Source organism: Bactrocera tryoni, chromosome 1, assembly GCF_016617805.1.
Source record: "Bactrocera tryoni isolate S06 chromosome 1, CSIRO_BtryS06_freeze2, whole genome shotgun sequence".
Lineage (NCBI taxonomy): Eukaryota > Metazoa > Arthropoda > Insecta > Diptera > Tephritidae > Bactrocera > Bactrocera tryoni.
The window spans coordinates 1,550,715-1,564,270 of record NC_052499.1 but is presented as its reverse complement, the minus strand read 5'-3'; the positions used below and the strand labels follow the sequence as shown (position 1 = coordinate 1,564,270).

At 38.4% G+C, this 13,556-nt stretch overlaps 1 protein-coding gene across 5 annotated transcripts in view; it reads left to right on the top strand.

Annotated features, from left to right (window-relative positions):
- LOC120773051 overlaps nt 1-13,556 on the top strand; it is a 124,871-nt gene that overhangs the window by 110,161 nt on the left and 1,154 nt on the right. For 3 of the 5 annotated variants that reach the window (XM_040101986.1, XM_040102000.1, XM_040101992.1), the window contains 3 exons: nt 8,956-10,549; nt 10,614-12,075; nt 12,139-12,431. In XM_040101986.1, coding sequence (XP_039957920.1) covers nt 8,956-10,549; nt 10,614-12,075; nt 12,139-12,431 — 3,349 coding nt within the window. Of the gene's footprint in view, nt 1-8,955; nt 10,550-10,613; nt 12,076-12,138; nt 12,456-12,886; nt 12,981-13,556 lie in introns of all 5 variants that reach the window. The other 2 variants (XM_040102017.1, XM_040102007.1) reach the window with 2 other exon arrangements.

The window sequence follows — 13,556 nt, the reverse complement described above, 5'->3', positions numbered from 1 at the left end:
GTCTCTACACTCTTTAAGCTGGCCACACCACCGGCATCACCACATTCACCGCTCTCGCCCACTGATGTGGCACTATGCAGTAACTTCCTGGACTCTTTTGAGCCCACAAACTCATTCTTGCCCACAAGGCAGAAAACGGTTGATGAGTCGCCATGTGACAAGCTTGACGTGAATGATTTGCCCCCTAGCAAGCGTCCTCCTTGCACATTCTACTCTGACGTCACTCCGAAAAAAGTACGCGAATGTGATGACTCTGGAAAACCAGTTGAGATTGTGCTCAAGTCAAAGACCCCGCAGACTCAACGGCAACATACGGTAGAGGAAAAAATCTGTAAAAAGATTGACATAAATGATCTACCGTCTTACGACCAGGTACCATTAACAGGCTACGATGAAGTCAGCGCTGAACAAGTACGTCATTGTGACGGTCTCTTAGCAAAACCGACAAAACAACGTAGCCCGCCCGGTACACCAACATCTGGCAACAGTATAGCAACCACGCCGGACACACCCGACACAGTAAAGAACATAGCAGTAACTCCAAATATGTTTACTGCCACTGCAAATAGCTCGAAATCAAATAATTCGCATCCCAGCTCTAAACCGAACTCGCCAATAATGGTGGCGAGAGCCGCGCACTCTCGTGCGTTGATTGAAACGTGCGAACGTATCATCGCCGAAGAACGTCTGCACAGTAGCCACCTAAAATCGGCATTACCAGTTGGCGCTAGTAGCAAAAACAATGGCACACCCATTTTACAGCGAAAGTCCAAAATACCTAAACCAATACCATGCTGCATCAGTGGCTCCGACTCCATGAATCAGGCCGATCAGCCAGGCAAACCCATTCTGAAGCAGAGTAGTGGACCACCTACACCTGAATCCGTAGATGAAAATATGATAGTTGGACGTCTACACGTGGTTGAGACACAAATCAAGGTGACCACCACCACTCCACCGGCATCACCCACCATTACAACTAAAACAAGCGCAAAAGCTGTATCGAATCCACACACAAAGAAAACAAAAAATATATTCGACTTCTTGCGGAAGAATTTCGGACTTGGCGACGACAACACGCCAACGGTTGCCCCAACTGCAGCGAGCGCGACGGTCGATGTAGCACCAGAGACCGATAAAGACGTAGTGAAGGTGGACGAGATAATCACTGTGGAAAACTCAAAATTCTATATACCTTCAGACGACATGCCGCCACCACCGCTACCGAAAACGCCGGCGCCTGTCAATATCGAAATAACAAAGACTTTCACCACGGACGAAATTGTTGAGGAGGGCAACAGCGATCAGGCTTTGGTACAGGAAATCAACGATATGTTAGACGATGAGTTGAATAAGTTAACTGCGGAGAGTGGTGTAAACGTAAGCGAGATTACGAGTGTCGACACTGTCAAATAGGGCTATTATTTATTTATGGTGATCCCTAAGTGGTAATTCTGCATCTGAAATAAATAATACGAATTCGCAAAATTTAAGTAGTTATTTTGTTACTCTTATAGTGAGATTAATCTTCTCTTAAACACCGGCTTAAACTTTTTAATGCATATAATGGGTCCGCACCTCAAATTACAACCGTCAGTAAGCTTCAATGATTCTAAGCTAAAATTAAACTCTCTGTATTTCATTTCAAGAAGCTCTTTCCGAAAGCTCTAAAAATCTTTCAACTTCAACTTACAGTATGTTATTTCAAAGTCTCTCAGTTTTCTACATCAACTCACATGAACACTTGCTGGTGTCGTTCAACCCCACTCACATACTCAGTCGTGCGACCACAAGCTCGTTCGTTTCTTTGGCCGAATCTCCTCACTACTTTTCTTTTGTAAATTATTTTCTATAAATGTTTCGCCAAGAACTTTTTATTCGTCTTATAACAGTAAAGCTTTTGTTGCAAAACTCGAATATATTGTGTAATTTCGCGCATTTTTAGAAGCCAAAACTTTTAGAAACCATAGGTTAAACTTGAAAAAATATCAAAACGAAATCTTTATATACTCGTTTTTCTAAAGTACGTCTGCAATAAGTTCTCTTTTTTATTTCATATTTTGTATACATGTTTACCTATCATATGTCGAAGCGCTTAAATTTTTGTCGCATAATCACAATGATTGAATATCAAAATAAATGTATATTATGTAACAGTAAACAAATATGCAACAAAATAAACCGTTTTCATTGTAATTATTTTTCTAAAAACTGAAAAAAGTTTTTTCTTTATTTCACTTTTCACACATTTTCGCATTTTACCCACTTGCTACCAGTCATATTCTCATAAACATTTTCACACACATTTTTTTCCGCATTCCTCGTTTCATTCATTACTACGCTCATGGCAATCAGTGTGTCTCAACCTCTGACTATCAGAAAGCTCTATGGGAGTGGTGAATTCTTTTGAGTCTAAGCTTTTGCGCTTTTTGTGCTTCATTTTTATTTCTTTTTTTTTCGTTTTTCAAAGCTCTGAATGTAACGCTGTGTGCCACGGTTGAAATGTGTGCAGTGAGTAGTTCGAATCGAAATCGGAAAACAGTAAAAACTTGCTAAACAGAACTTCTCAACGCAATAATTCCAAATGAGAATTGAATGTTTCCAATCAAAAATACTCAATGAATGTTATATGTGACCTGGTCTACGGAAAGGGGGCTTAGGTGTCAAAAAAAGGAGAGCTATTAATGAGATAACGAGAAACTGACGATTATTTTTAACAGCTTTTCCCAGAAAACTAGTTTTCGCACGTTAGCTCCCTTTTCGCACGACCAGGTCACATATATTAATTTTAAAGTAAGTGATCGAGAACTAGACGAGAACTCATTTACTGCACGCAGTGTGTTCATAGAATCATTTGACAGCTTGTATTTCACTTTTAGATACTGTTTCTGTTTATTTAATAGCCGTTTTGTTAGTATGAGTATTATTTATTGTAATTCATTTAACTTTTGGTGTACTGTATCCTGTTTTCTTCTGTTTAACATTCTGTTGTTTCGGTTATTATTTTTTCGTAATTAGGTTTTTCAACAATTACAGTTTTTCAACAATTAGTGTTTTTTCTGTCGGAATAAGTGATTGTATTCAACATTTCTGAGTTCTCATTAGCGCAAATTTTCAGTGTATTATCTCGAATCGATAATTTGAAGGTATTTTTCAAATTTTCTGAATATTTTTTCGAACTGCAACAGCCAAAATATCTGGAATTCATGGTTTTAGGATTGATTCTAACATTAAAGACACACAAAGACTATATTAAACTTGACAATTCGTTTGACTTAGACAAGTGACAAGTTAGTGAGATCTCTAATAATCAGTTTGAATTGGACATTCAATTCGCAACCAATAAATGCTGATTTTGAGAACTCTGAGATCTTTTAAATGACTTAGGTCTTTTAAATTTCGCTAGCCTACAGTTAAAGCTTCAATAAAATCAGCGCACATCAAAGGTCAAAGTGATTTTTTTGTATATAATTAATTGTATATTTTTTGATTTGTGGATTTTTCTAAAGTGTACTAATCAAGTACTGTACGATTACCGTTAGCTAAATATTACGAAAATTAATCATATATGAATTGAATTATAAGCTAATTGAGTTACACCTAATTATATACATATGTACTGCTCATACAAGTACACATACATACACACACGCATATGTGGTCACTCTTATATATGTACTTACCCACTTACAGACGTAGCCTAGAATATAATATTATAACGTATTTTATTGCATACATATATACATATATACGTATCTATAGCTAGCCGTACAAACATATATGAAAACATGCAAACATGTGTATTTCTTGTGTCTCTCTTTACATGCCTGCGCATAACGTGCTCGTTCGCTCGTATGCACGTTCGTTAAACGCCAAAATGTATGCTACAAAACAATCGAAAACAAACAAAACTTTTCTATTATCTGCTACGCTTTAAAATATCAAAAACAAATGCAAATGCAAATTCAACTGTCGCTCGCCCATTGCTCCGACTTCTGCTGCGCCGCATTGTTTTGCTTACAAATAAAATATTTTTGCATTGACCGATTTCTTGCGCCGAAACAAAATATGTATTTATAAAAAATATTCACTCATTTGGTGTATACTACTTCTGTAAAAATGTCGATTGCTCGCAAATATTTCCGATAAAGTAGTTAAATTTGCATAATTTATGCCAGCAAAAGCTTCTGTGCAATGCCAAAGGTAAGAAATTTGAATGAAAACCGAATATTTGTCTGCTTGTCTCTATCTGTATTTGTGTTATTTGTGTCGTTTTGTCGTTGTCCATTTGTTTTTGCCGCATATTTCCAATTTCTGTTTGGTTTTCGTCCAATATCGTCTGTTGTATATTGTCTCACTTGTAAATTATTTGTATTTGCCTGTTTGTGTTGTTTAGCTTGTTTAGTTTGTTGTTGTTTTGTCTGTTTTTCTTTCATTACACTTGTAGCTGCTTTTACGCCTTATTGCATGTCTTTGAAATCGCAATCGCACCATCCTTCATTCTTAGCCCACCCGCACATACATATATACATACATACATATATACTCCTGTATGCTGTCTGCATTTTACCGATTCTCTTTTCAAGCGTCAAATGTCATGTCTGCAGCGCTGGAAATCTACTTAGCGGCTGTACGCATTGAACCTCGGCGACCGTTTAATGCCGCACATGCTGCATTAGCTAAAAGGCGCGTAGCACGAGCCATTACAAAAATAATATAATATAATGTGGCAAGAAACATGACATACGTAAAAGTGCAACATACAATAAATCAGTGCCTAAGTCGGTATACTTTAAAGCTATTGCCTACTGTTGGGCGCATGAGCCGCCTTCATAAATACCACTTGGAAACTTATAGGCGCATTTGCAAATAATACAAAACACCAGCAGCAATAACCTTTCCAGCAACCTCAAAAGCCCATTTACAAACACACACACCCTTTCGGCCACATACCTACAAACACGCATAGCCTCACTTTTGCGCTGCATTTCTTGCCGTTCGCACTGTTTTCACTTCATTCTTGTTGACTTTTTGTCGCCGCTAATTTCATTACAATTTACCATATGCTTTTTAGTGTTGTTGCATTTTTCTATTTGTTTTGTCAAATGTCAACAGCGTAGTTGCTTTATCTAAATGCCCATTTAATGGCCCACTGATATAGTTTAGTTCCATCCATGCATTCTCCGCCTCAGTCAGTCGCCATTCAACTGTCGTCGCTGCTGTGCGACTGTAATTCTATTGCTAAATCGCGCGAAACACTCTCAGTTACATACCAAATAACCAGCAGCAGTGTAGTGTCTTCTCTCATTGGCTTGCGAATTTGCAAATATTTGAGATTCTGCCGGATTTCGGGTTAACCTATTAAGTACAGTGTAACATTTTAGGTTTATGTGCAGTAAAGCAATCTCAAGAAACCGTTATATGCCAAAGTTTACAGCGCCTTTCTTCTTTACATGGGATGGATCGCAAACCAATGGTAAGCGGACGTAAAATTAACATTTTATGTGTCGACTTTACTCAGGATATATTCATGCGCTTGTGCCACAATCAACAATTAAAGACATCACTTAATCTAATTAGTCACTTTCATTTTATATTATTTCATTACGAATCAAGTTTCCACATATTTGCCATTCTCTTGCTCTCTTCTCTCTTTAAGTGAGCTCATACATATATGCTTTAACATAAATTCACTTTATTATTTTGAGTATTAAACCTGGTTCACAACATTACAAAATCACAGGAGTTTTCATTCACAAACTCATATATAAAGTACTTCGAACTGGAGAAGGTTCTTTATCAGCAATGTTTGCGAAAACGCAGATATATTTTACCTTATTCAAGGCAATCAGTAAAATTATTGATATTGGTTCAAAGAAAACAGCGCCTAAGTATATATGAAACAGCAGATAGTTATTATTTTCTTACATGCTTTATCTTACGAAATTACAATTTTCAAGAATTTCGATGTCTATTAAGTTTTTTAATGGCCCTAAACTGTACTAAGGATTTTTATTAGTAATTACAATAGACGAGGATCAGTCACCACATCGCCTTTGAAACAGACCACATTATAGATCAATAATTTTCGAAAAAGATCGATTTTTTAAGGAATCCTAACCTCGTTTAAGTTAATGTTTTTCGTTCTATCTTTAACTGAAGAAATATTATTGTATTCACTATGACTTCTGGAGGAGCTTAGCCTCCACCCAAACCTCTTCTGTTTACCGTAAAACCTAATATACTGTGATAAATGTGTTTATTATGTCTTTTCGGAAATTCATCAAATGTAATTAGTTAAAAGAAAGGCACCAACCGTTTCTCACATGCTGATACAAACCTATTCGCACAATATGTACAAGTAGATACCGAGGTATTAAGAACTTTTCATTTAAAAATTTATACTGGTTTCTTATTTATTGCTCTTATCGTGAACACGATAACGATGTTGAATTAAATAAAAATTCTATGAAACTTACAATCTGTTCGCTAAATGCAATAAAATTTAAACGATGAAATCATTTAGATTCCGATAGTAAGTAAGGAAGCCAGCCATTGTGACCAACGAATGATTGTATAGTGAAACTGTCAAGATAACGATTTTATGTTGATATTCATGAGTAACCTCATCTCAGCCGGATTATAGTGACATAATCGCGAAATGAATGTCAAGAACTAAAGGGACAACAACTTAAAACGCAAAAAACAGAATTCACAACACCACAAATCTATCTTTCACCCAGAAATTAAGGCACAAACCCTAATTTTATCTCATAAAAAAAACGAACGCACCTCGGATACCGTCCGGAGGAAACCCCCCAGCAACAAAATCAAGGAAATGATAGACGGGCGAAGTGTTTATGTATGTATTTCATCTGTATTGCTTATACATGCGAAATTGCATTTGTACATGGGTATGTACCCTGTATGCTTACATAAGAGTGCTACAAAAGTACATACCGTTATTCGGAGGTAAATATTTTGATTGATTAAAAGCTTTCCCATTTGCGCACTCTGCAGTATTGATTTAATCTTAGCATTTAATTGAACTTATGTGACCCGTTGCCAGCAACAAAAGCAACGGTAAAACTAAGTCTCTACTAATTGGAACGTTTTATAATGTAAACTGGACAAACGAATGCGAAGTAGCTCTTCTTACACTATGTAGTAATAACAAATTTGTTTGTATGTACTTGCAGTGCACCGGAGTTTTACACACAGCAAAAATTTGCAAAATCTTAGATTTGTAAGCAAATCTATTAAATGGTGATTTTGAGAAACTAATCTCAGTTATCTAAATCAATTTAATCTACAAACAAAATGCAATAATAATTACACTGTGCTGCAAAAGTGGAGGAAATTAAAAAGAAAAAAAAATGGTCAGAATCAAGCGAATACCTCGATGACGCTCGCGATACCAGCCGTGCATATTTTGATGAAGCATTTTAAGCTATTAGGTTAGGGTTAAATTGCCTCAAACAGTACTTCTTAGAAAATTTTGGTGACAGTTCTCTGAGTTGTAAATACCTGCATAATATATGTCATTGACATGTCTCTAACAATCATAGGATATGCGGTTATACTTGTCAGTTGTAAGTCTTTGGAGCAATTCGAGCACTCTAACATGATGGAAAGTAGTTGATAATGAATGAAGCATATAACTGCAGCCACAAGTACAATAATAACAGCTCAATTCGAAATCATGATATTTTGCAGAGCACACTCAAAGCATTTACAATATTTCGGAATCATATTTTTAGGTATTTGAAAGAGGATTGCTTATAAGTATGGTATATTTGAGTCAAACAGAGCATTATCAGTTGGTTATGTCTTCGTCGATTTGGCTTTTATTCTCGCTGACTTGGAAAAATAATTCCATTCCATCATCATATAAGTATATAGTACATTCTTTTAATTTATCGGTTGTGTATCTCACGACCTTGCTTGATATATTAATAAACGAAATAAAAATTGTACCCTTTTTCTCATCCAACGTGAATTTTATCTATTACACATTTTCATTATGTTATATGTAAGCAAATTTAGTTTGAAAATTCTTAATTACATTTGAAGCGAAGCTTTTCTCTTTCTCTCCACTGTTTATATTTATTTCATTGTATGCATCTTTTCGCACATCTTGGTGTTTATCTGTTTTCACACTCTTTTTCTACTCTGTACATACTATTCTAATATTTTCCATTCACGTTGCAGCCGCTTTGATTTAAAGAGTAAATTTCTATATTGATTTGGCGTCGACATACATATGTAGATACAGACCTACATACATATATGTTTGTTTGTAAATATATGTATATATTATATATTTTTGCTTGAATGAAATATGTGCTCATAAGCATTCGCATGCCAATTGGAACAACAACTCATGCCCAACTTTTTATTTTTACTTTTGCATTATTTTTTGTCGCTTTTTGTTGAATTTACCCTGCAAACTATTCATACAACTATGTATTTGTTCGTCCATAACTGCTAATTCAAGGCTTATTTTATACAAACACACTAGTTAATTTATTTTGATTTTTTGCATGCAACATTAACCCATTAATGGCCGCATGATGACCTGGTTGCGATAATAATTGCAATAATTTAATTTAAGTTTCTTAATTTGCTGAATAAATTAATGGAAAACAAACATGTATTAGACTAACTAACATTGATCTCATGATTTCGTCTTTTTCATATACACGTTTGTACTCATGTGCTTGTTGACTGCTGGCTAATTTGTCTCAAACTATTAAATTGCGATTGAAATTCACAAAAACAAATTGTTAAAATGTCTATGAATATGAATTATGAATTATAAATTGTTGATGTTGGTAACAATAACAAATAAACACAAAAACAATAAATACAAATTTTAATGAAATTGCTGCAAAATTATATCAAACATAAACTCCGCGAAAAACACAACAAAAACATACAACTTTTGGGCCGCAGATCAACGAAGCTCTTGAATTGGCGCTGGAAGCAATTGACAAAGAGACCACATTCACCTTAAATGATGCAGCAACAATAAAAACGACAACCAAATCATCCAACACCAATGCAAGTAACCGTACAATAACAACAACAAAACAAGCAACAACAATAGCGACGGCCACAATGTCCACAATGAATGTAGAAACAACAATAACAAACAACAACAGCAACAACAATAATAATGAGGGATTACTATGTGCAAAGGATACTTCGAACAAAACCGACGAAGAGAAGGAACGCAAAAGTAAGCAGCAGCAACAACAACAACGTTTTGATGCAAATACAAATGCTATGAACACTGACAATGACGATGATAATAACGATAATGACGTAAGTGATGATGTTGACGGCAGAACGGAGGAGTTGCGCGAGGCGCTCATCTCGCAAGAACCCATTTACGAGAATATCTCGGCAGCATCTACGCGACAAGTAGATGTTGAAGCGAAGCGAAACATTGCAGCGAGCATGTTGAATGACAACAACAACATAAGCAATAATAATATTCACAAGCAAATGAATCAAATAAATAACAACAATAGTAGTAATAACGAATTTCAGAATTCGTTTGCCAATAATTCGCTAAGTAATGTATTGACTAACAACAGCAATAACAATAGCAGCGGTAGCTTTAGCGCTAGCGATAGCAACAACAAAAGAAATCTTGACAATACTTTTATTGAAATAACCAACGCTTACGCTAATGCTACACCTATCACAGCAGCCGCCGGCATAAAAGCAACAACAACAACAGCAAGTTTAATAGAGGCAGCACCAGGCGATTCACTCAGAGCCAGTGAAAACGCCAGTGCTGCCGCAACATCAACACAAATTGCACCAGCAGACGATTTTCAAAATATCACAACAACAACAGCAGCAACAACACAAGAAACTGAAATAAACTCACCAACATCAAACTCTGAAAATTTTTCCACAATCAGCAAACCCGCAGCAGTTGATGCGCAAACCTTGACCAACAACGCAACGACGCTGGTAGAACATGAACCCTACTATCAGGTGCCCAAATCAAGCGAGCCGTACTACGATGCCCCTAAACATTTACGCCCTGTGCCGCTTTACGAGAATATCGAGGTGTTCTACACTGGCTTGGAGAACTCCACATTAGCTAGTGGTACTGGAGCCGCACTTACTGGCGGCTTCAAGCTGGAACCGCCGAAAGAGAAGCCACCGCCGCCGCCAGTCGAGAGTCCGCCACCTTTTGACGATGTGGACAGCATCGATAACACAGACACGTGGTCATCGGATAACACCTACGAAACAATTTCATCGCGTTTGCCTCATGTCAGCGGTTTGGCTACCGACCATCCTTCGCCGCCCATCAAACGCATGAACTCGACGAAACGCATCAAAAAAGAGTTGCGCAATAAACGTTCGAGTTTCTTGGGCATTGACACCACAAACTTGGATGATGAGGAAACTTATTTGGAACTGACAGTGGCACCGCCACCAGATATGGCGCAGCTGTTGCAGGAAGAACGACGTTTGGAAAAACAATTGTACCTGAAGGCAGGTTTGTGCGATAGTTCAGACACAGGTAAGTGATGAAAGCTTTTTATAGATCTTCAAAGCGAAAATATTAAAATATTTACCATCAACAGGTGAGAGTCGCGATTCGGGCGTTTCTGAGAATCATTCACGTCAGAGCAGTGAACATTACACGAACTCATCGGAGGAGAACGATCGACAAATTGATACACCACCACATAGCCTCAAAACCAACGAGCTAATCTACCAGAATGAGTCGCTTCTGACGGCCGCACAGACACCACTGTTACAAACAGTAAAGGGCAACTCAGCCGAATCATGGACTGAGTCCGCCACTGTTGCTGCTGCCGCCACAAAGTCACTGACAGAGGCCACCGCCACCGCCAATGCCAAAATGCTCTCCATCGAGGAGAAAATACGGGAACAAGAAGAAGTTCTGCGTGTAGAACGCGAGCTGCTGCAGCTGGAACAGGAAGAGTTGAAGCGCCAGCGCGAGAACTTGATGCTGCGTGAAAATATGGCACGTCGTGAGCTGCAACATGGCGCCAAAATGCTAATGTCCGCCAATCGGCTTTCACTGCAAGACCTAAATGGCGTGAGTATGTCGCTCGCCGGTGGTCTGCCAATTCCGAATGGCGGCCCGACTGTAGCCTACCAAACGGCAGTGCCTCAATATGCCATTGCCGCGCATAATATGCAACAAACGACACAGCAACAATTTGGCACACCACTATTGGCTGCGCAACCAACACAGCAGATCTATGCAAATGTACCAAATCTAGAACAGCAGTACTATCAGGTGGACATTGACTACCGCAAGTCCATGTCCGACCTGCAAGAGTTCTCCAAACGGCATACGCTGCCTCCCATGCCACCAACAAAACCGATGCGTGCCATGCAAGTGGCCACTTCAGCCAATGCGCTGACCGTCAACGGCACCGAGGACTTTATGGCATCGCGGCATGCCTTGAATGCTCAGGCTTTCGGTGGCTCGCTGGTGAAAATAGCCACACCAACAGCGGCACCACGTGGTCACTCGGCCTACCCCAACAATCATCAATACCAACACCAATCAACACAAAATCTGAGCAACAGCAGCGGCAGCAACAACAGCATTAGCGGAGTTCATACCACAATGCCAGCCATACCAAATGGACACGCCGCATTACCGGGCAACATGTCGCGAAACACGCTGCATGCGCTCAGCGCCACACCTAAACCCAAGTACACGGACGGCTGGGTGCAAGTGCAACAACGCAAATCATATGACACGAATCTAGCCAATGATCCAGCTTGGCTTTCGGCGTACCAGCAAAAACGCAAATCCATGCCGGAACCTTATCACGCCTACAATAACCACTGGCTCGTGCAAGAAGCCGAACAAAGACGCATCGCAGAGCAGCACCGACGCGGTGGTTCGACGGCCACAACACCGGTACATCAACAAAATGGCAGCGCTGTCTGTGGCATGAAGTCTTCAACGAGCTCCAACAGCAATGGCAAACCGCTGCCAGATTCCATCATACAAACGCTAACGGAGCGTGTGCAGAGCAAGGGTATCGGTGAACGGAAGAGGTGAGTCTCTACTAATGAAACTATCTATAAAAATTCTAATTCGACAAACCATTCTTCTCTTAGATTTGACAACTACAACAACCAAAGTGCTGCTTTGGAGAAGAGTCCGCTTCATGCGGCCTCCACATACTTCCAGCACCAGCACCAGCACCAACAGCAGCAGCAGCAGATGTCCCAATCTGCAACGCCTACACATCAACGACTTCTCAGCGGCTCGACGCTGACCGCAATGCCACCACAAGTCAATGTGAACGCTTCGCCGGCTCATCAGCACCCACAGCCGCAGCAGCAGCAACAGGACAAAGTGTTGAGTGTCAGTGGCAAGAAGAAGTGTTCACATTGTGGTGATGAATTAGGTAAAATTTGCTACTACGTTGGTTGTGAGTGTTTACATTTGAAATTCCTTAAAAGTAATGAAAATCAAAGTTATCAAAGTTAGTTGGACGGAGCATGCTCATAGTTGGCATTATTGTTTCACTGTTCGAATCACAACTTTAGAAATTATTTGGTTGGCGCTGTGTGGTTGAACATTTCTCATATTGTGTAATGAATTATCCCTCAACATTACTTCCAATGCCCTAGTATCGCTGAATTTTAAGTAATTTTGGTTGCTCCTCAAATATTTTTAATTCCAATTTTAAACGTTACATGTTATTTATGAATTTAGTGTTTTTCTATTATTTTGTCACCGCCATTAGTTAGTTAAATATTTATCGCTATTAATAACACTTTAAGTGATTTTTATGCTTATTGACCATTATTTGAATTTCAATTTAAATATTTTCCTTACATGCCTTTCCGCAAAACGCAGACGCCACCGGCTGCACGGAATCAAGTTGTCGGCACGTGCACAAAGCTCTAAAATATATAGTTTGGGTGTAATATTGACGTCGAATAAAATACATGTATGTTCAAATACGATTTAGAAATACACACTCTGATCTCTGGCGAACATTTTATGTATGGATTAGTTTAGCGCATTTTAAAGCTTCCAGAAATTATCATCTGAACAAATATGGCTCAAGCTTTATCAATAAAAATACTCAATTTTTATTATTGCCTTCAAAATATACCCTTTCGAGTCAAGGTTTCGCGAAGATTTGCGTCATGCGTAGTTCTAACGAGTCTAACGTTAGCGCACTTCGTACCCGGGAACTTTAAACGAGCAGTGTTAAGCGGATCCATACAAGTTTTTGAGAGACGTTTTAAGAGCTTTCTTTTATTTTTTGTTAATAAAGTTGTGGTATTATTCGCACGTTTTCGACGAGCTCAAAACCACTAAAGTTCAATAATTATGGGAAAAATTGCTAAGCCGCACATGACATTTGCAAGATAAATTGTTTTAATATATTATAAAGATTATATATATATAAACAACAAATTACAAGAAGCAAATCAAGTTCAGATAGAAATAATATAGAAGAGCCCTTTGCTTCATTAATAGTTGAAGAGATTACTAAAAACAACTCACAAACAACAAA